At 54.0% G+C, this 22,815-nt stretch overlaps 2 protein-coding genes across 3 annotated transcripts in view; both read left to right on the plus strand.

Moving 5' to 3' along the window:
• The window catches only part of PRKD2 (protein kinase D2), a 36,810-nt gene extending 34,460 nt beyond the window's left edge, over nucleotides 1–2,350 (plus strand). For both annotated transcript variants that reach the window (XM_058706077.1, XM_058706078.1), the window contains 2 exons: nucleotides 1,481–1,566; nucleotides 1,884–2,350. In XM_058706077.1, coding sequence (XP_058562060.1) covers nucleotides 1,481–1,566; nucleotides 1,884–2,096 — 299 coding nt within the window. In that variant the 3' untranslated portion in view covers nucleotides 2,097–2,350. The remainder of the gene's footprint in view (nucleotides 1–1,480; nucleotides 1,567–1,883) is intronic.
• Nucleotides 2,351–8,978: 6,628 nt separating this feature from the next.
• Nucleotides 8,979–19,006, plus strand: DACT3 (dishevelled binding antagonist of beta catenin 3). Its single transcript, XM_058707081.1, has 4 exons — nucleotides 8,979–9,513; nucleotides 15,337–15,433; nucleotides 15,573–15,725; nucleotides 16,724–19,006. The coding sequence occupies exons 1-4, from the start codon at nucleotides 9,265–9,267 to the stop codon at nucleotides 18,121–18,123; spliced, it is 1,899 nt and encodes a 632-aa protein (XP_058563064.1). The 5' UTR covers nucleotides 8,979–9,264; the 3' UTR covers nucleotides 18,124–19,006.
• Nucleotides 19,007–22,815: the final 3,809 nt, after the last annotated feature.

Raw genomic sequence — 22,815 nt, forward strand, 5'->3', positions numbered from 1 at the left:
GGGCTCAGGTCATGATCTCCTGGTTCGTGGGATCGAGCCCCTCGTTGGGCTCTGTGCTGACAGTGTGGAGGCTGCTTGGGATTCTCTCTCTTCATCTCTCTGCCCCTCCCCTGCTCACACTCTCTTTCCCCCTCTCAAAATAAATACACAAACATTTTTTTAAAAGTTACACCCAACCTGGGTGGCGCAGTTGGTTAAGCGTCCAACTCTTGATTTTGGCTCAAGTCAGGATCTCACGGTTCGTGAGTTTGAGCCCTGAGTCAGGCCCCATGCTGACAGTGCAGAGCCTGCTTGGGATCCTCTCTCTCTCCCTCTCTTACCTTGCCTCTCTCTCTCAGAATAGATAAATACAAACTTTTATTTTTAAAAAAGTTATAAAAAATAGTGCAAGAAAATATGTGGATCTATATTCTTTTATTTCCCCCTTTTACGCAGATGGCAGCTTACTGTTTTTCAATTTGCATTGTCCACTTCACGGTATATCTTGGACAAATGGTTTGGCTTAAACAAAAATATATATTTTTAAAAATTTTGTTTCAATCCAAGTTAGTTAACATATAGTATAATAATGGTCTCAGGAGTAAAATTTAGTGATTCATCACTTACATAGAACACCCAGGGCTCATCCCAACAAGTGTCCACCTTAATGCCCATCGCCCATTTAGCCCACCGCCCCACCCTCTCCCCTCCAGCAACCCTCAGTTTGTTCTCTGTATTTAGGAGTCTCTTATAATTTGCCTCTCTCTCTCTCTCTCTCTTTAATGTTTTATTTGAGAAAGAGAGACAGAGTGCGAGTGGGGGAAGGGCAGAGAGAGGGAGACACAGAATCGGAAGCAGGCTCCAGGCTCTGAGCCCTCAGCACAGAGCCCCACGCGGGGCTCGAACTCACAAGCCGGGGGAGATACGACCTGAGCCAAACCCGGATGCTTAACCGACGGAGCCACCCAGGCGCCCCCCCTCCCTCTGTGTTTTTATCTTATTTTTCCTTCCCTTCCCCTCTGTTCATCTGTTTTGCTTCTTAAATTCCACATGTGAGTGAAATCATATGATATTTATCTTTCTCCGACTTATTTCACTTAGCATAATACACTCTTCCACCCAGTTGTTGCAAATGACCGGATTTCATGCCATTGTATATGCTTAAAGAAGAATATTAAGCGAGGAGTAGTACAGGTGTTCGTGTATGCACCTCTGTATGACAAAGCTTACGAAGGTGACCTAGAAATGGGGAAACTGAGGGAGAGTCTTGGTGAAGAGATGTAGGAGCTAGTGTGTGTGCAACGTCGGAGGAGGGGTGGGCAAAATGGTAATTTAATGAGGAAACGGGTGGGTGAGCGAGTGGTGCAGGTGAGGCTTCAAAGCCACGGGGGCCATGCAGAGGGAAGGCCCCGGATGGTAGGCACGCGGGCTGGAGTGGCCTGTTGGAGGGGAGGGGCGGCCCCTCAGCGCGCAGGACTTGAACTGTCTCCTTCCCGTGCAGCCATTGACCTCATCAACAACCTGCTGCAGGTGAAGATGCGCAAGCGCTACAGCGTGGACAAATCTCTCAGTCACCCCTGGTTACAGGTGATGCAGGGGGCGGGGCTGAGAGCGAAGGGGGCGGGAGGTCCTATTGGCTGGGTTGGGGTAAGGGGAGGAACCAGATGCCTTATTGGCTGTGCGGGTGGTGAAGGATGCAGGTACCTTTTCCGTGGCTCGCGAACGTGGCTGAGGTTCCCATTGGCTGGGCTGTAGAAGGAGGTGGAGCTGAATTTCTATTGGCTGGGCGCGTTGTGAAGGGCGTGGCTTCACCTTCCCTGGTACCCGGCCCGTCCCCCGCGGGGTGGATAAGGTGCGGGCGCTGTGTGCTCTGTGCCTGCTAACCTTTGGTCTCCGGGGCCCAGGAGTACCAGACGTGGCTGGACCTCCGAGAGCTGGAGGGGAAGATGGGCGAGCGGTACATCACGCACGAGAGTGACGACGCGCGCTGGGAGCAGTTCGTGGCCGAGCACCCGCTGCCCGGGCCCGGCCTGCCCGCCGATGGGGACTTCGGTGGGGCCCTGCCGCCGCAGGACCACGAGATGCAGGGGCTGGCCGAGCGCATCAGCGTCCTCTGAGGCCCCGTGCCCCCCGCCCTGGCTGCCCCATGATGCTGTGCTCCCGTCCCCGGCGAGCTGCCCTCCCGCACCATCTCGTGGAACTGTTCCATCTAAGGAGAAGCGGCTTCCTGCCCAAACCGGATGGCGCACGCCCCGGGGGAGGAGCACGGCGGGTGTCCGTGGAGGGGTGTAGTTATTTGCAACGCGAACTCCCCAGCGATTAAAACGAACTCATCTCTGGCCCCATGGCCTGAGTCTCTGGCCACACCGCACTCTCGTATCATGAGTCTGTTGTTCACGGAGATGGAGTTCACCCGGAAAGAGGATATTTCCTAAAAGGGGGTGGGGTGGGGGAGGGATGGGAGAGGTGGCGGCGAGGGGGCTGGAAGCAGGAGGACTTTTGGAAGAAGGAGCAACAGGGATGGGAAACCTGGAGGGAGGACTGCCAGGAGGGAAGTCTGGAAGGGGGAAGGTACAGAGGGGAGCAGAAGGAGGATGGGGAAGCGGAAAGCAGGAAGAGTTCGAAAAGGAAGGAGTAAGCCCGGAGGGGAGGACGGATGCAGGAGCCCGACTGGAGGCTCGGAGGGTTTGGAGCAAAGTAACCCCATGGCTTGTTTGATCCACTGTTTTGGTTGGGGACATTACTACTAATCACAACCACTGATAAGAACAATGCAGTTAGCGCAAGTCTGGTCCGGGGTAGAAACCTGATGCGCAATATTTAGTATTTTCTTTTAAACCGATGCGGTGACTTCTCTACGCACAGAATGTGTTCATTCACTGGGTCATCCATCTGTCACACTGTGGTGGGTGATGCTGGGGACACAGTGGTGACTGAGACCGTCCAGGCTCTGCCCTCAGAGGGTTTGCCATCCAGCGGAGAGAGAGACCCGTCCCAGGACGGTGAAGGCCCAGAGTGGGTATGGCTGGGTGAGTCTCAAGCGAGCCTCGGGGTCGGGAAGGCCGGTCTTCTGAGCTAACTTCTCAAGCTTCATCCCGGTCCTGAGATTGTAGGCAGAGGGATCGCTCCACCTTTGACCCCTGCCCTCCAGCTCCTCATTGTCACCCAGACTGTGTTTTCAATGTTTATTTATTTTTGAGAGAGAGAGAGAGTGCCAGTGGGAGAGGGGCAGAGAGCCAGGTGACAGAGGATCCGAAGCGACTCCACAGTGACAGCGTAGAGCCAAATGAGGGCTCGAACTCACGAAGTGTGAGATCATGACCTGAGCCGAAGTCAAGAATCAGACACTTAACCGACTGAGCCATCCAGGCTCAGTTTGTTTGTTTGTTTGTTTAATTTAAATTTTAGCTAGCATAGAGTGCGATATTGGTTTCAGGAGTAGAAATTCAGTGACTCATCCCTTACATAAAACACCCAGTGCTCAGCACAAATGCCCTCATTAGTACCCATCACCCATCTGGCCCATCTCCCACCCACCTCCCTCTGTCAACTCGTGATTTGTTCTCTACAGCTAAGAGTCTCTTGTGGTTTGTTTCCCTCTCTTCTCTTCATCCATCAATGGACATTTGGACTCTTTCCATAGTTTGGCTACTGTTGATAATCCAGAGCGACGGCTCTTTGATTTAAAGAAGTTCATTGGGCACCTGGGTGGTTCAGTCAGTTAAGCGTCCGGCTTCAGCTCAGGTCATGATCTCGCAGTTCACAATTTCGAGCCCCCACGTCGGGCTCCGTGCCCACAGCTCAGAGCCTGGAGCCTGCTTCGGATTCTGTGTCTCTCTCTTTCTCTCTCTGTCCCTCCCCCACTCGTACTTTGTCTCTTTCTCAAAAATAAATGAAACATTTAAAAAATTAAAAAAAAAAGCTCAGATGAGGGGGGCACCTGGGTGGCTCAGCTGGCTAAGTGCCTGACTCTTGATTTTGGCTCAGGTCATGATCTCATGGCTCGTAGGTTCGAGCCCCGCCGCAGGCTCCGTGCTGACAGCATGAAGTCTGCTTGGGATTCTCTCCTTCTGTCTCCACCCCTCCCCCACTCACACACACTTTCTCTCAAAATAAATAGAAACTTAAAAAAAAAAAAAAAAGAAGAAGTTCAGACGAATCTCAATGAGGATCTCCAGATAAATGAGAATACCTTTGAGGCATAATTCGAGCTGATAATATTGGAGAGTGTCTCTTGGATTCCATCTCGAATGCTTCTCCCTCTGGTCCGGGGCGCCTGGGTGGCTCAGTCGGTTAAGCGGCCGACTTCGGCTCAGGTCACGATCTCGCAGTCTGTGAGTTCGAGCCCCGCATCGGGCTCTGTGCTGACAGCTCAGAGCCTGGAGCTTGTTTCAGATTCTGTGTCTCCCTCTCTCTGACCCTCCCCCGTTCATGCTCTGTCTCTGTCTCAAAAATCAATAAACGTTAAAAAAATTTTTTTAAATAAAAATAAAAATAAAACTGATTGGTCCAAGGTCCAGGAGGGTAGACAACAGATAGACCAATCCATCCCCAATGACAGACCCACATTGGGAAATATACAGAATGCCTACTCAGGCCTGATCCTGGATAATCCCACTGCTTCGATCTTGGCCACTCGTTCTGTTAACACTTTGAGGCCAGAAATGAGAGAGACGATCAAAAACATGACGTGAGGGACGCCTGGCTGGCTCAGTCCAAAGAGCATCGAGAGCAATTCTTGATCTCAGGGTTGTGAGTTCAAGGCCCACGTTGGGCATAGAGATTACTTAAATGAATAAAGAAATAAAAACTTAAAAAAAAAAAACAAAAACCTGTAACATGAGCTGGAGAAATACCTTGTTTGCAGAATTCCATGAGGTTCGTCCAACATCAATCATGAGGGTGCCGGGGCACATCAAAGCAAAGCCACACAGTGTCACTTTAAGGCCCCACACCTTGAATTTGAAAAAAAAAAAAAAAAGCCCATTCTGTCAGGGCCATTGGATACTACCAACCCTGATCTTGACAGAGGTGCTTGTAGGGACTATAAAGAAAAGGGACACCAGGGGCGCCTGGGTGGCTCGTCGGTTAAGCGTCTGACTTCCGCTCAGGTCATGATCTCACAGTCTGTGAGTTTGAGCCCCGCATCGGGCTCTGTGCTAACAGCTCAGAGCCTGGAGCCTTCTTCCGATTCTGTGTCTCCCTCTCTCTCTGGCCCTCCCCTGCTCATGTTCTGTCTCTCTCTGTCGCAAAAATAAATAAAAACATTAAAAAAAAAAAAAAAGAAAAGAAAAGGGACACCAAATTCGAGGCTTAAGATTTAGTCTCCCCAAGGATCCCCTTCTGACAGGCTTTCTCCGTGTCCATAAACACCCCTCAAGCCTTTGGCACATGGCTGGGCCAAGACCTGTAGGCCATGAATAAAAGAGTCAAACCTGGGTCGCTGCGAGTTCCCAATCCGAACACTGTCTCTGCCTCTCTGCACCTTCCGGAACCACCCAGCTTACCTTACGAACGCCTCGTCTGTCCACACATTCTTTCATTTCCCTCTATGTCCAGATTCTCCATCTTTTTGTTCTCACCCGGGAAAGTCCACAATGCACAGGGACAGGAGGGCCTCAAGAGGTCACGGAAACCCCCTCTTCCTTTCCGGGGACCCTGAATGCTCATTTGAGGGGTGTGGTTCCCCTTGCCATACCCACCCCCCCCCCAAATCCAATATGTGGATGATCCCCCCACTCGGCTCACTCACTGACACTCAACACGTACCCCCCAGAGACACGAGGTGTCTAGGGACTCATTGCCGCGACGTTAAGCCACAAGCACCCCATTGAGGACCCGACTTCCGCACCCGAAGGCTAACAGTAGCCACAGGAGGAATTTATCCCATCGTTCGTGGCATTTCGACCCAAGACTAAAACGCAACTCCAGTGGTTTCTGAGGCTGCGATGGGTTGAAGTGTGTCCCCTCCCCCGACCCCAAAAAGATAGGTTGAAGTCTCATCCCCCAGTCCGTCAGCATGTAACCTGATTTGGAAATAGGATGGGTTGCAGGCAGATTGAGCCTTGTCTCACGTACCCCTCAAAGACTCCTTCTAACTCACCGCCTGGTTGTGACAGTAACCTCGCCCTATCCCTAGCATCGATGAGTCAGGATTTCTGGGCTCCTTCGCATCCTGCCCCTTCACGGGACTCAGTCTCAGACCATAACAACCCTAACGGCAGGAACCACCTCCCCACTGCACTCACCCAGATTTTCCAGCTATCAAAACACTACCCACCCCGAGTCAACGGGGGCCGCTCGTAATTTCTCTTGGCAACAAGCGGCATCACCCCTCTTGTGACTCATTGCATGGCCCCGGTCCCGTCCCTACACCTTCTCTTTGGTGTCCCATCTTCAATCAGCATTTATTGGCTGAGCCCCTCAGCTGAATGAGACAATTATTTCCATGAGTCTTGCATTGCCCCCCGTGAGGCGTGCCTTGTGTGTGAGGATTTTGCAGACTGGTACCTACCTACCAGCCGGACTGGCTCCTGTTATCTTGCCAATCCTGTGAGTCCTTTTCAGAGTTTCGATCCCCCTTCAGTCTATTCATGTCTAACCTCTCACTCTTTCTTCTCTCCACCCCTCACCGAATTCCCCACAAACGTGGGAGACCAGCCACATCCTGCGAAGGCTGAAAGTCACCCTACAGACACAGGGTCTAGGATGACTGCGACCCCCTTTTTCATTAGCATCAGAGGAGCCAAATGCTTAGCAGTAAGCCCCGAGGATTTAATATGGCCTCCACCCATGTTTGGGCAACTTTTGCACCCAGGCCCGGGGCTTCCGAGGGAGCGACTTGTATGTTACAGTTGGAAGTTTCTGCTGCATGTTCATTTCCAGGGACTCCTCAGACATCTCATCATCAATGGGAACATCAAGAGGCCAACGAGGTGGGGACGCCTGGGTGGCTCAGTTGGTTGAGCCTCTGACTCTTGATTTCAGCTCAACTCATGATCTCATGGTTCATGAGATCGAGCCCTGGGTCGGGCTCTACGTTGATAGTGCGGAGCCTGATTGGGATTCTCTCTCTCTCTCCCTCTCTCTCTCTGCCCCTCCTTTACCTACACGTGCATGCCCCCTGCTCTCTAGATAAACAGATTTAAAAAGGTGGAGGGGCAATGAGGTTTTCTGAAGAATTGTGACCGCTGTTCTGATTCCATCAACCAAGGATCTCTCTGTACCTCCTTCTTGCAACCCTGTCAACTGGCTGCCCTCGGGCCTCAACTCTTGGTTTTACTCCCTTATTCAACCATTAATAATTCTCTTTTTTTTATTCATTTTCCTAGGAATACCCATCTTTGAACGCCCAGTGACCAAATCCTAAATCAGTTTCAGATCCAGCATTTTATGCAAGAAATGGTTCAACTGGCTTTGCACAAACAGCAGGGATGGAAAACCAATCCTGACATCACCCCAGACACTAACTACTGAGAAAATCTTGTTTGCGACTGAGCTCCCTAGATCCACCTATCATGAATCTCGGTTATCTCCCCACTGTTGGAAAATTAAGGCAGTTAAAGGACACTCTAGGTCTGTCTTAAACAAGAGGGGGATTGACTATAGTTTGTCTCTACTAAAGTCCAAGCTCATTGGGACTCACGAGATTATTTCGTACTTATTTATCAGACCCTTCTGTGGCTCTTTCTACATAGAAGGCTCTAGACAAATATCTCGCTCAATCCTCAGAACGACTCTATCTGGTAGATAATGTTATGACCCCATCATACAGATGAGGAGACCGAGGCACAGATGTTAACCAAGTTTCTCAAAGTCACACGGCTAGAAAGGGGCAGGGCTGGGGCTCACACGCCCTTCCCCTCTCCCTAGTCTGGTTCCAGAGTCGTAGCTCTCAAGAGTACCACCGCCTCTCCAGCTTACGACCAGAATGCATTCTGGTGCAGGAGGGTCCTAGAAGAGGGAGGTTCTCGTATGATCTTCTGGGCCCTGGCCTTTAGGGAGTCGAGGTCTGTCTGAGAAATGGGTATGAACACTGGAACTAGATCTTGAAGGTTGTAGGGGGACACACTCGGCGTAGTGACACAGGCTGGCCGCCTGAGGGGGCGCCAGCCCGGCTCGCGGAGCCAGGGGAGCCAGAGGGAACCTTGGCAACGAAAGTCAGGCTCAGACTCTTAGGACCACAGAACGTCGAGAACAGAGCATCTTAGAATGCTGAGAACAAAGCCTCTTAGAACGTAGAACAAAGGCTCCTGGAGTCGTAGAACGGTGAACGCAATATCCCATACGATCTGGGAGACAAAAGACGCTTAGATTCTGTTCTGGTCGAATTATAGAATCTTCCACCCAGGCTGGTCTTCTAATTCCAGAATTTGGGATGTCATCGATCTCAGACTCTTAGTTAGAAGTTAAGACTGTCTACATAATTTGGGAAGCCTGCTGCAAGATGAAAATGCGGAGCCCCTTGTTCAAAAAATAAGAATTTCAAGACAGGAACAGCTGAGTATTAAACCAAGCACAGGGCCCTCCTAAGCTGGTCACACGCCGGTGGAAGCCGGTCCCGCTTAGAAGCATCATTTTATGGGACGATGCCGGTCTTAGCCAGCCTGGTCCTCTGGTTATACAGCTGAGTGTCTGGGAAGGCTTCGTGGAAGAGGAGGCAAAATCAGGGCTCGACTCAATAACCCTCTCCGCCCCCTGCACAGCCTCAGCAGCTTAGGGTTGCTAGGGGTGGGGGGGGTGGGGAGAGGAACAGCTGCCAAACTGTCACGTGGACCCATTCCCTATTTATAGATCACCCCTTCCCCTCTCGCGGGACAGTCCAATGGTAGCCTGAGCTCGCCCGCAAGGGGGCGGAACCAGCTGCGGGACCCGGGAGGCACGGACCAATGACATTGAAGCAAGGGCGGACTTGTTTCATTGTGACGCGCGAGGGGGCGTGACCAGGCCCCAAAGGCTGGCAAGCGGTGGGGCGTGGCGAGGCCGCCCAGAAGCAAAGCGAGTAGGAAGCTGCGAGCATGCGTCGCGTCGGGGGGCGCGGGTGCACCGCCGAGCGGCTTCGTAAAGGAGGGTAGCAGCCAATAGGCGACGGTTGCTCTGTCGCCGGGGGCGTGGCCATGCAGATAAGGCGCGGGTGGGCGGCCCAATGGGCGGGCGCCTATGCAGATGAGACGGTGACAGCCGGGCCAGCGGGCGGGCGGGCAGGCGGGCTGTTGGGGCGGGGAGGTGGGACCCGGAGAGGGGTGGCCGTGGGGCCCGGCCGGGCTGGGGTGGGGGGCCGCAGCCATGATCCGGGCCTTCTCGTTCCCGGTGAGCCCCGAGCGGGGCCGGCTGCGGGGCTGGCTGGAGGGCAGCCTGGCCGGGCTCTGCGAGTTGCACTGGCTCCGGGAGAGGCAGGAGTACCGCGTGCAGCAGGCGCTGCGTCTGGCCCAGCCCGGAATGGGGGGCGCCGAGGCCGAGGACGAGGAGGACGCCGATGAGGACGAAGATGCGGCGGCGGCGCGCCGGGCCGCAGCGGCCCTGGAGGAGCAGCTGGTGAGGGGCCGCCTGTCCGTCCATCCCTCCGCCCCCGTGTGTGTCTATCTGTCTGTCTGTCTCGGTTGGATGCTCAGACACCCGTTGCGGTGGGGGAGGGGGAGAGGACAGGGGGTGGGGCTGGAGACCCAGGAGTATGGGCGGCGGGCGGGATCTGGCCTCCTCAACCCCAAACTGGGGAAGGTGGGGTGGGGGGGAACTGCATCGCCTCCGCTGGGGCCTCGTGAAATGCACAGACCCTTTCCCCAAAGAAAATTCTTCTAGGCGCTAAGTATGTGTCAAGCCTGGGCCGAGTATTTGGTAATGCGTTGTCTTCTTGAAGCTTGGGGGAGAGGAGGGTGATAGTCCTCATTTTGCAGAGAAAGAAGCTGAGGTTCAGAGATGGCAAGTGACTCACCCAAGGTCACACAGCCGGGATCCAAACATGCCCCGCTCTGGCCCCGCTACCAGGGCTCCATCTTCCCTAAGTCCCGATGTGCTTGGAGATCTCCGGAGGGGGCGGGGTGGGGGGGGGAGGGGATCCTCGGGCCTCCTGAGGGAGGGACCACTGCTGAGAGGAAGCTTGCAGTCCCTGAGGACCCCGCGGTCATCTTTACTCTCTGGTGACACTTTCCCTCCTTTCCTACCTGGTCCCAGCCTTGGTTAACCCCAGAAGAGGCAGGTTGAGGCAGCGTGGGGGCCCGACTTCTGAACTCCCCGAGTGCTCTCATGGTGGAAAATGAGGCAGAGGTCTCCAGAAGGGCTTAAGGAGCACCACCCCTCTCTCCTTCTCTGTCATTTGTTCATTCTCCTGACCTCTTCCTGGATTCCCCTCACTCTCTCTCCCTATTGCCACATCCCTGTGACTTTCAGTGTCTGTTTCTATCTTTCTTAACCTTCTGTGTCTATCTCTGTCTCCCCAGGCTTCCCTTGCATTTCTGCACACCTCTCTGTTCCGGCCCCAAGTCCCTGTCCCCACCTCTCTCTCTTCCCCTCCCCCCCCCCCCCCCCCAGCCTGCCAGGCCCCAGACCCTGGCTCTCCCCTTGCAGATCCCATCCCCAAGCCTGTGTGTGGTCAGAGCTTCCCGTTTGGGGAAACCTGAGCCGGGGTGGCGGGGGAGGGGGCTCTCCCTGCTGCTGACCTCCATTGCCCCCGCCCCAGATGGGGAATGGGGAGGGGGTCTGCAGCCAGACTCCGGGGCTGCACGCACAGCCCCTCCCCCGACTGGGAGCGGGACCCTGCACATTCTTCTCTGGAAACAGAAACAGCTGTGGGAGGCCCCACCCCCTCCCAAAGTTGGAGACGCCTTGTGGGGGCCTTCACCCCGCTCCCCCCCTCCCCCCCTAAACTGGCTGGGCTTGGGAAGGCACCTCCCACCCTACGAGGAGAGGGAGAAAGCACAGGGATGGGCAGGCTGTGTCCTTCCTTCCTGTCCCTCGGTCTCGCCCTCTCTCTGCCTCAGTCTCCTCTCTCTGTCCTTCAGCTTCCCCATCCCTGCCCCTAAGTCTCCCCCCTTCTCCGCCTCTCTGCCTAACCCCCCCCTCCCCCCCGAGGTGGTAGTGGAGAGGCCTCTTTCCCCCACACTCTCCAGGCAAAGCTCCGTCCCAGCGTCAGGGAGGAGGCGGTGGCAGGCAGCGGGAGAGAGACAGCGGCACCGAGGGAGGAACAGAGAAACGCTAAATATAAACTCCTCTGCCGTTGGGGGTTCCTGGGTCCTTCTGAGGAGGGTGTGGGTACCTCCTCTGATCCCTGAGCCTCTGTCTTAGGATACTTCCCCCTCCCACCCCCCCCTTGTGCCCCCCTCCCCTGCCCCAGGAATACACTCCCTTTGAAGCAACAAAGATTGAAGCCAGACTTGATTAGTTTCTAATAGGAATGGTGGGGGGGGGGGGGGTGCAGGTGAAGACGAGGGATATTCAGAGAAAAGAGGCAAGAATCCTGGATGGGCGTGGGGTGGGGGTTCTGTTCTCTCCCACCAAGAGAGAGGGTCCCCTTCCAGCAAGAAGGACTTAAGTTAGACTCGCAGAAGGACTTCCTAATAGAGATGAAGGGAATTGGACCAGCAGCGGGGGTTGGGGTGGGGACAAAGGTCTAGAAACGCTTGGGCAAAGGGCTCTCCAGGGGTCGTAACCCCATGCATGTTAACCCTCCCTGGATGGCGGACGGTCCCCTGGCAGAAGGGTTTGCAAAAAAAAAAAAAAAAAAAAAAAGATGAGGGGCATTGTGGGTACACAGGGAGGGAGCTAGATTCAGCCCAACATCCTTCTGGTCTTTTAAAGAGTTATCATTGTTGGGGCGCCTGGGTGGCGCAGTCGGTTAAGCGTCCGACTTCAGCCAGGTCACGATCTCGCGGTCCGTGAGTTCGAGCCCCGCGTCGGGCTCTGGGCTGATGGCTCGGAGCCTGGAGCCTGTTTCCGATTCTGTGTCTCCCTCTCTCTCTGCCCCTCCCCCGTTCATGCTCTGCCTCTCTCTGTCCCAAAAATAAAAAAAAATTAAAAAAAAAATTAAAAAAAAAAAAAAAAAAAGAGTTATCATTGCTTCGCACCTGGAAGGGATGGGGGTCAAACTTACAAACAGTGAGAGTGTGTAGACTAGGGTGGTGTTGGAGGGTCCAGGTGCGGGGGAAGGGGAGGCCTCTCCTGTCTGTCCCCCTTAACTCCTTCTGGGAACCGACGTGACACGGGCAGAACTTCACACCCCCCCCCCACCCCAGCTCCCAAATTGATCCTTTCATCTTTATTTTTAATTACACGAGTGAAACATGACTTTCTATTTTCCTTGTTGAGACGTTCAGCACTTTGGGGGCGCCTGGGTGGCTCAGCCGGTTGAGCGCCCGACTTCGGCCCAGGTCACGATCTCCAGGTTCGTGAGTTCGAGCCCAGCGTCGGGCTCTGTGCTGAACAGCTCAGAGCCTGGAGCCTGCTTCGGATTGTGTCTGTCTCCCTCTCTGTCTGCCCCTCCCCTGCTCATGCTCTCTCTCTCTCTCTCTCTCTCTCAAAAATAAGTAAATAGTAAAAAAAAGAAAGAAATTCAGAGCTTTCGTGTAATAATCAAAGCTAGCATTTATTAAGAGCTTAAAAGGAACTGCTATTTTAGTTCATTTAATCCTTATGACACCCCATAAGAGAGAGAGTTGAATGCCATGTTGCAGAGGAGGAAACCAGGGCCCAGAGAGGGGAAGTAACTTGTTCCAGGTCTCCTCGGAATCGACACTGTTGTCACCTTGGTGTGGGTCCCTCCAGACCTCTTCCACAGCTTACATACCAAGAAGTGTAGTGTTTTGCTTTGCTTTTTAATTTTTATTGTACTAAAATTTTTTTTTAAATTTATTTACAGAGATATTTACAGAGAGAGAGAGAGCGCGCGCGCATGGGTTAGGGGCAGAGAGAGAAGGAGACACAATCTCAAGCCGGCTCTGCGCTGTCAGCCGGAGATCCCGGCACAGGGCTCGAACTCACAAACCGTAAGATCATGACCTGGGCCAAGATCAAGAGTCGGATGCTTAACCGACTGAGCCACCCAGGCGCCCAATGCTTTGCTTTCTCACAAATTCCAGGTCTCTTGGGTGAGGTCCTTGGGGGGACAATGCCAGTGGTTCTCAAGGTGTGGCCGCTGGACTAGCAAGATGGTGGGGAGGGACTTGCAAGATATGCAAATTGGGCTCCAGCCTGGAAGCTCGGGAGGCGGGACCCAGTAATTTAGGCGCCGACAATGCCCTTCAGGTAATTCTGACTCTGGCTGGTGCTATGCCCTTTCCTTTTCCGCCTGGAAGCTCTATGTGAGTGATGACTGTATACACATATGGCCTCCTTCCGTTTTGACAGCTGCATAGTATTCTGCTGTATACGTTCATCCCTTCAGCAAACATCTGAGCGCCTACTCTGTGCCAGGCACTGTGCTATGCACTGGGCTTGGGGTGTGTGTGTGTGTGTGTGTGTGTGTGTGTAGGCTGGGGAAGTGGGGGAAGGACGCAGCGGCCAACAAAGCAGACAAAACGCTCTGCCTTCCAGGAACGACATTTAGTGAGCAGACAAAAAACAAATGACAACCCAATGTATCATTCTGAGCCAGGAGGTCATGTGGGGGTGGGGGTGGGGAATGAAAGCAGGGCAACAGGGTGCAGAATGACCGGGGAGCTATTTTGGAAAGACTGGTCAGAGGAGGGATCATGTAAAGCGAAGATCTGAACCGAGCAAGGGAGGGAGCCAGGGGGAAATTCAGGGGAAACACATCTTACAGAGGTAGGAGCTCGCCAGGCGCAAGGCGTGCTGGGGGGGGGGGGGGTGGACAGCAAGGAGGCCAGTGTGGCTTCGAGGCTACGGCAGAGTGAGCAAGGGGGCGATTAGTAGGGGGGACATGACGACGTGGGGTACGTGGGCGCTCCGGGAACGCTTCTAGCCACCCCTGATACGACACAGTTGGGCTGGCCTCTTGGGTTCTGCTCAAAGATGACGCCACCCTGAGCATCTCTGCACAGCCCAGGGCAGGAGCCCAAAGTGGACCGATTTGTTGACTTTGCTCCTATAAACAAGCCCAGAAGGGGGCTTCTGTTCTGGGGGCGGGGGAGGGAGGGGTGAGGACGGGGGGGGGGGGGGGGGCCAGGAGAGCCGCCGCCGCTGAAGTAGGAAGCTGGGGGAGGGAGGGGGGGCGTCTGCGGGGGAGCCGGGCCGTCTTTCTGCCCTAAATAGGCAGGGCTGGGCGCCTGGCCTCCCAGCTCCTCCCCCCTCCCTGCCTCCCGCCCGCCGTCCAGACAAGCCGCTTTTGTCTGAGGGTCAACCGTCGGCCCCGCGGCTGCCGCCACCTCTGGCCTCACCCGGACCCATGTGGGACTCTTCCTGGATCTGTTTTCCAAAATGGGGTTAAGCCCTAGTGTCTCAGAGGCCCCATCTGTGTTGTTTCAGCCCCACCCCCTTCCCTAATGACGGCCGCTCCGCTAAAAGGGTTTTCACTTTCATTCATTCATCCCTGATAAGAAATGGTCATTTCCTGCAGCAAGAAGGATCCGGGATAGACTCAACAGAAATTTCTCATGGGGATGAGGGGTTGATGGGAGACATGGGGGGGGGGGGGAGTAGGAGGGGGGTGAGGCTTCTGGGTAGGAATGAAGCAAGGGCAGGAGGAAGATGCCGTCCCCCAGGCAAGCGAACCTGCTGGGGCTTGTTGCTGTAGTACCCACTAAGGCTAGACTCACAGAAGGACTTTCCAGTAGGGGTTGGGGGGCGGGGGAGTGGTTCTTCCCAAGAGAAGGAGCAAAGGACTTAGTACGAGTCGTGGTCTGCCTATTTTATCCATATGAGGGAAAGAACCGGTCTGCAGCAGGAAGGACTTAAGGAAGCCTTGCAGAAGGACTTTCTGCTGCCAATAAGGGGCGGTGGGGGGAGATGGGAGCATCCAAGAAGAGAAGGTCAAGGACTAGAGAAGGTGGACCCCATGGCTAAGGGATCTGCTAGGTAGCAGCGAATTGCCCTTCCAGCTAGACCACCTGAGCTTAGGCTCAAAGAGGGACATCCTAATAGGTGTTAAGGGGCCACGAGCACAAATGGAGGGAACACCTGATAGAGAGGGAGCAGGGGCGGGGCCTTCTGAAGGTTAGCACACCCAAGAGACGGTGATGTCGCTGCAGCACGAAGGACTTGAGTTAGACCATCAGAAGGACTTCTATTAGGCTGAAGGGACAGAGAACTTGAGGCGGGAGATCCTGGGGCTTGGGTGCTTTTACCCTTTCGAAATCAGAGCCTCATTGTCAAGGTGAAACCCTACCCGTGGTCTGGGAAGATGTGGGGGGCTCATTGGCAGAGGTTGGGGGGGGCATTCTGACCAATCTGCTTTCCTCATGCCCTCAGGAGGCCTTGCCTGGGCTCATCTGGGACCTGGGCCAGCAGCTGGGAGATCTGAGCCTGGAGTCTGGGGGCCTGGAACAGGAGAGCGGGCGCAGCTCAGGTAAGCAGGGCGTGCCTGGGATACCCCCATCTTTCCTCCTGCCCCTACCTCTCAGGCTGCCTCTTGGTCTCTTCCTTTCCCCACCCCTGGCTTCCCCGCCCAGCCCCTGATGATCTCTCCTCTTCTCCTTGGAATCCAGGCTTCTATGAAGACCCCAGTTCCACGGGGGGTCCAGACTCACCACCCTCTACCTTCTGTGGGGACAGTGGCTTCTCTGGATCTGGCTCCTATGGACGCCTGGGTCCCGCTGAACCCCGGGGCATCTATGCCAGCGAGAGGCCCAAGTCCCTAGGTAAGGTGGGTGGGGTTGGGGCCCTGAGAACCAGGGAATGGACAGTAGGAGAATGGTTTTGAGCCCAAGCTTCTGAGTCAGACTGACCTGGATTCGAATTCTGGCTGTGACATTCCCCTTTCGTGTGATTTTGAGCCTGTTGCTTCTTTCGGGGCCTCCGTGTCTCCCTCGGTTAAAGTGGGATTGATAACAGCACCTACGTCGTAGGGAAGTTTTGCATATTCAGGGAGCCTCAGCCCTAATTGCTATTAGACTTGGCACCCACGGTCAGGAACTGCTGTTGTCCATTTATACAAGTAAGTTTCTGAGCCCCTACTATGTGCCGGCGTAGCCCTATCCTAGTGGTGAGGGATGCAGTCGTGGCGGGGGTGGGGGGGTGGGGGTGGGGGAAGACCCCTGTCCTCAAGAAGCTGACTTTCCAGTGGGAGAGACAGATAATAAACAAGATAAGTCAGGTATAGACAGACAGAGAAGAAAGTTAGGGGAAGGGGACCAGGGAGGGCGTCCTCTTTGGAATCGGCGAGGAAGGCCCATTTTAGAAGACGCGGCCCCGGGGAAGATGTCGCGGAGACTGTGACATTTGAGTGGCGTCCTAAAATAAGTGAGGCAGTGGGCCAAACAGATATCCTCAGGGAAGAGTGTTCCAGGTAGCGGGAACAGAAAGTGCAAAGGCCGTGAGGCTGGAACGTGACTGGCAGGTGCAACCAGGAAGCCAATGTAGCCGGAGACCTAAAATTACAGAGGAGAGGCGTCAGAGATGGAGGTCAGAGAGGCAGGGGCGGGACAGACCATTCAGGGTCTTGTGAAGATTTGGTTATGAACCTGGTAGGAGGGAAGGGGGGGCGGGGCGGAGAGCAGGGTTTTTGATGACAGTGGAGGAGGAGGGGTAGGCAACTTGACCCTCCTAGGCTCACCTTAGAAGGGGCTTCGAGAGTCTCTCCACTCTCTTCCTTTTTTTTTTTTTTTTTTTTTTTTTTTTTTTTTGCCTCCCTCCCCAGGAGACGCCAGTCCTAGCGCTCCAGAGGCGGTGAGCGCTCGGGCAGCCGTGCCGCGATCATACTCGGCGCCCTACCCGACGGCAGCGGGCTCCGCGGGCCCGGAGGCCTGCTCCTCCGCGGAGCGGCGGGCCCGCGCGGGGCCCTTCCTGACGCCCAGCCCCCTGCACGCCGTGGCGCTGCGCAGCCCGCGGCCCTGCGTCCGGCCTCCTGCGGACTCGCCGGACGCCCCCGGCACGGGGCGGCCCCTGGACGGCTACATCTCGGCGCTCCTGCGCAGGCGCCGCCGCCGGGGGGCGGGCCAGCCCCGGACCAGTCCCGGGGGCGCGGACGGGGGCCCGCGGCGCCAGAACAGCGTGCGCCAGAGGCCGCCCGACGTGTCCCCGCCCCCCGGAGGCGCGCGGCCCGCGCCCGAGCCCCCAGTGGAGCGCGCGGGGGGCCGTCCCGCCAGCCCGGCGCCTTTGGGGCGCGCCTGGGCCTCGCCGTGGGAGTCGGAGACGGCGCCCGAGCCCGCCGCGCCGCCCGCCGCTCCCTCGCCCCCCGACAGCCCGGCCGAGGGTCGCCTGGTGAAGGCGCAGTACATCCCGGGCGCGCAGGCCGCCACCCGCGGCCTCCCCGGCCGCGCGGCGCGCCGCAAAGCGCCACCGCTGACCCGTGGCCGCAGCGTGGAGCAGTCCCCACCCCGGGAGCGTCCCCGGGCCGCCGGCCGCCGCGGACGCGTGACGGAGGCCTCGGGCCGCCGGGGCTCGCCCAGGGCTCGCAAGGCCGCGCGCTCCCAGTCTGAGACCAGCCTGCTGGGCCGCGCGGCCGCGGTGCCTCCGGGGCCCCCCAAGTACCCCACGGCCGAACGGGAAGAGCCCCGGCCGCCGAGGCCCCGTCGCGGCCCTGCGCCCACACTCGCGGCGCAGGCCGCGGGGTCCTGCCGCCGCTGGCGCTCCACGGCGGAGATCGACGCTGCGGACGGACGCCGCGGCCGTCCCCGAGCCCCGGCGGCCCGCGGCCCGGGGCCCGGCCCATCCCCGTCGGCTCCGCAGCGCCGTCTTCTCTATGGCTGCGCGGGCAGCGACTCTGAGTGCTCTGCGGGGCGCCTGGGGCCCCTTGGACGCCGGGGTCCCACCGGCGGCGGCGGCGGCGGCGGCTATGGGGAGAGTGAATCGAGCGCCAGCGAGGGGGAGTCGCCTGCCTTCAGCTCCGCATCCAGCGACTCAGACGGCAGCGGTGGCCTGGTGTGGCCGCAGCAGCTGGTGGCAGCCACCGCAGCCTCTGGGGCAGGGGGTGGTGCAGGTGGAGGGGCGCCCGCGGGCCCCGCCAAAGTGTTTGTGAAGATCAAGGCTTCCCACGCACTCAAGAAAAAGATCCTGCGTTTCCGTTCGGGTTCTCTCAAGGTCATGACTACCGTGTGAGTTTGGGGGTTTGCTCGGGCTCCCCCTTCATGGCCTCTGCACCACCACACTCCCAATCACTGACCCTTCCATACCTCCCTTCCAAAGACCACCATTTTCTCTGCTTCCAAAGACCCTTCCTCACTGCCCCCATCCACGGCAGTCTTGGTTGAAAAGGCTCCCCCTCCACCATAGGGAGGAATGGGGGAGGAGCCCTGTTTGGCCCAGTTCAGCTGCTGGCTCTGCAGCCCTTGGGCAAGAAAGTTCCCTTTGTTTGGGCCTCACTTTCCTCATCTGTACTATGGGTGTAATATGGTATGCGGAAGGGGTAATTCAGTTCGAATTTCCCCATTCTAGTTTAGACACTTAGTCCGTTTGTTCCCGTTCACCACTGTCACTGAACCCTCTTATTCCTCCTTTCCATGCCCAGATATGGTGTCTCCCCCCCCCTCCCCCATTCACAAAGTGCCCCCATCCATGTCCCTGGATTCTTAAGCTATCCCCTTGGCACCGCGGTCAGAGACGCTGTGTCTGACCCAGGTGGTGCCTGCAGAGTGCCCTGGGAAAGGAAGGAGCACTGACTTTGGGGTTTTGAGGGTCAGTTAGGAGGTGGTAGCACCTGGAAAGAAGGACTCTTTCGCCTCTATCCCGGGACAGTTATGGAGGATTAGGAGGTAGGAGAGGGGAAGGAAGATGGTTTCTATCTCATGCCCCCCCTTTTCTCCCCCCTCCCAGAGGGAGTGGGGAGAGCCCAGGATGACCCTCAGCTGTTCCAATCCAGTATTTTCTTTTCTTTTTAAAAATTACTGTATTTATTATGACGATGGTGACTCCCCAGTGCACAGGGGGGCCAGATTTCTGTGTTTCTCTAACCTCTTTGTAAATAAATGCACACTGTTCCATACGTGGTGGACTCTCCTTCTGTGGTAAAACGGCTTTCCTTTGGACTCACGTGTAGTGAGCAACTATTATTTGCTTTGAACATAGGGGTGTCTGGAGCCAGGTGGCAGATCTCAGGGTGGGTCTCAACCTGATTTTCCTACCATGGGGCTGTTTTACCACAATGAATCTGACCTTTGATTGAGTTGTGTTTGGTCACAAGCATGGTTTCATAAAAATATAAGTGAAGGGCCAACCCAAATTTCTTTTCTCAAAAGTCATCATAGTCAGTTTGATGTGTATCCTTGAATGTTTTCCTTTATGTGTTTGCATACATATGTGAATTTAAGTAACTATATAAATATATAACTATATTATACATATATACCATGTATATTTACATATATACATATATAAATTGAACCATATATTTGCATTATTTATCACTTTTATTCTATTATTATTATTATTATTATTATTTTCATTTGGTGGTGTTAAGTCATCTGTGTCCAAAGATTTCTTTACGGGAAGGATTTTAATTAAGAATTAGATATTGGGGGAGGGCACCCGGGTGGCTCAGTCGGTTGAGCGTCCAACTCTTAATTTTGGCTCGGGTCATGATCCTAGGGTCCTGGGATAGAGTCCTGCGTTGGGCTTCATGCTGAGCCTGGAGCCTGCTTGGGATTCTCTCCCTCTCCCTCTCTCTCTTTCTCTCTCTCAAAAAAAAAAAAAAACAAAAAAAACCAAAAAAACACAAAACAAAAAACAAATCGGTTTCTTTGATGGTTATAGTACTATTTAACTTTTCTATTTCTTCCTGTGTCAGTTTTACTAAGTTGTATTCTTCTAGGAAATTGTCCCTTTCATCTCCATTTAGATGACATTTCCCTATCGTTGTATAATGATTGTTTTTTAAAGATTTTATTTATTTTATTATTTTTAATTTTTTTTTTTGAGAGAGAGTGTGTGAGTGAGCAAGGGGCAGAGAGAGAGGGAAAGAGAGAGAGTGTGGAGCTCGAAGTGGGGCTCAAGGTCACCTGAAGCAGGGCTCGAGCTCACCCAAAATGGGGCCGGAACTCACAAACCCTGAGATCATGACCTGAGCAGAAGTCGGATGCTTAACCCACTGCACCACCCAGGCGCTCTAAGATTTTATTTTTAATTAATCTCTACACCCCACGTGAGGCTTGAACTTACAACTCCAAGATGTAAGGCTTGAACTTACAACTCCAAGAGTTGCATGCTCCACTGACTGAGGCAGCCAGGTGCCCCCCTCACTGTATTATTATTATTAGCTGCATAAGAGTCCACTGTGGGATTGTCAGCTCTCCCAATTATTTTGCTGTTAGGGACCTTGCTGCAGGAATGTCCTTGTACATACCTATATGTGCATATATGTATGTATTTCTGTAGCCTTCACTCCTAAAAATAGAATTGTTTGGTCATTAATGTACACTCATTTAAAAACTTTTAATTGAGGGACGCCTGTGTGGCTCAGCTGGTTGAGCATCTGACTTCGGCTCAGGTCACAATCTCATGGTTTGTGAGTTCGAGCCCCTCGTCGGTCGGGCTCTGTGCTGACTGCTCAGAGGCTGCAGCCTGCTTCGGATTCTGTGTCCCTCTCTCGCTCATGCTCTGTCTCTCTCTCTCAAGAATTAAAAAAAAAAATTAAAAACTTTTAATTGACATTGCCACACTTCCTCCCACTAAAAGCGCCCTCAGCTGATATTTTCATTTTTTTTTTTAACATTTTATTTATGATTTTTTTTAAATTTTTTTAAATTTTTTTTTTTTTTGAGAGAGAGACAGAGTGCGAGTGGGGGAGGAAAGGAGAGAGAGGGAGACACAGAATCTGAAGCAGGCTCCAGGCTCTGAGCTGTCAGCACAGAGCCCGACGTGGGGCTTGAACTCATGAGCCGTGAGATCATGACCTGAGCCAAAGTTGGACGTTCAATGGACTGAGCCACCCAGGCGCCCCTCCCATGTTCTGTTTTAATTAGCATGTCTCTCTCCCATTCCCTTGAGGCAACACATACTTTGGTATATTCATTGGCCCACTTGTAATCCAGTGAATTGCCTGTTCATACTCTTTGCCCATATTTCTATTGGATAAGTTCAATAATCATACCCATTTCATGAATGGATAACTAGAAGTTTGGGGAGGGGCCATTACTTACCCTGATCACACAGCAAGAAGGAGGGAGTTAGGGCTAGAACCCATCCCCCACCTGACCCCACAGTCAGGTGGAGAATGGTATTTGTTCTGCTTTGACTTTGTGTCTAGATGGGTGGGTCCACCTCTCGGTAGCTTTGAACTCTGAGAGAGCAGGAGACCAGGCCAGCTGTGTTCACCTGCAAGGAACAAAACAGAAAAAAGAAGTCTCCTTCCTTGTGGAGTTTCCATTCTAGAAGGTGGGTGGGCAGTGTGTGTGTATGGATAGACAAGTATTTCTTTTTGCATACCAATGAATAAAAGTCATTTTTAAAAGTTTGCCAAGGGGCGCCTGGGTGGCGCAGTCGGTTAAGCGGCTGGCTTTGGCTCAGGTCATGATCTCATGGTCCGTGGGTTCGAGCCCCGCGTCGGGCTCTGTGCTGTCAGTTCAGAGCCTGGAACCTCCTTTGGATTCTGTGTCTCCCTCTGTCTCTGCCCCTCCCCCACTCGCACTCTGTCTCTATCAAAAAATGAATAAACGTTAAAGAAAAAAATTTTAATAAGTAATTAAATAAAATAAAAGTTTGCCAAGGGATGCCTGGGGGGGGGGGGCGCAGTCGGTTAAGCGTCTCACTCTTGATCTTGGTTCAGGTCATGATCTCACGGTTTGTGAGTTCAAGCCCAGCATCGGCTTCTGCACCGATGGTGTGGAGCCTCCTTAGGATTCTGTCTCTCTTTCTCTCTACCCCTCCCCTGCTTGTGCTCTCTCTCTCTCTCTCTCTCAAAAATAAATAAATAAAGATTTTTTAAAAATTGCCAGGAAAAGCCACTGCTTGTCAGGACTTCCTTTGGGAATATTTGCCTCATCTCCATTCCATAAAAGTGGCAACTCAGAAAGGGAAAGGGACTTGTCCAAGGTCACGCTGGCCACAGGGGTCAAAATGGTTGAAGTCCACCTGGATGACCTTTCTTCTTGCTTAAGATTTTGGTACAAACTCATTAAAAAAGAATAATAATAAATAAATAGCAGGGGGGCGCCTGGCTGGCTCAGTCTGTAGAGCCTGTGGCCCGTAATCTCAGAGTCCTGTGTTCAAGGCACATTGGATGTGAAGCCTACTTAAAAAAAACAAAAAACAAACAAAAAACCCCCCACCAAAACCAAAAAATAACAGCTAACTGTGAAATTGAGCATTTATTGCATGCCAGACTCTATTCTCAGTGACTCAATCCTCACAGCCTCGAGGGTATATTAGAGAGATGATATATGGATACTAATATGCCCATTTCACAGATGGGGAAACCGAAGCACAGAGATGTTAAGTAACCTACGTGAGGCTGATAAGTAGCAAAGCCAGAATGTAAGTTCAGGTTGCCTAAGAGTCTAGGCTCTTAAGCGCTGTCCGACATAGCCTATATGGATTCTCTCTAGAAGGCTACAAAAGGAACTGCTTACAGGCATGGGAGCTGGGGGGCGGGGCAGGGGCGTTGACATAACAAATAAATAAATTCTGTAATTTGCTAAAGGTGACAAGGATTATGGGGGAGAACTGAGCAGAGCTACGAGGAAATTGGGTGGGGTGAGAGAGCAGAGATGTTTGTGATTTTAAGTAGAGTCATCAGGATCCGTCTCATTGAGAAGGGGACGTTTGAACAGAGATCTGAAGGAGGTGGGGGAAGTGAGG

The sequence above is a fragment of the Neofelis nebulosa genome, chromosome 17, assembly GCF_028018385.1.
Source record: "Neofelis nebulosa isolate mNeoNeb1 chromosome 17, mNeoNeb1.pri, whole genome shotgun sequence".
Lineage (NCBI taxonomy): Eukaryota > Metazoa > Chordata > Mammalia > Carnivora > Felidae > Neofelis > Neofelis nebulosa.

What these genes read in the sequence shown, in the direction of transcription:
- DACT3 (XM_058707081.1), top strand. Translation starts at nt 9,265, where the DNA reads ATGATCCGGGCCTTCTCGTTCCCGGTGAGCCCCGAGCGGGGCCGGCTG. An exon ending in GGAGAGCGGGCGCAGCTCAG is followed by an intron (nt 15,434 to 15,572) that starts GTAAGCAGGGCG and finishes CTTGGAATCCAG; the next exon opens with GCTTCTATGAAGACCCCAGT. An exon ending in CGAGAGGCCCAAGTCCCTAG is followed by an intron (nt 15,726 to 16,723) that starts GTAAGGTGGGTG and finishes CTCCCTCCCCAG; the next exon opens with GAGACGCCAGTCCTAGCGCT.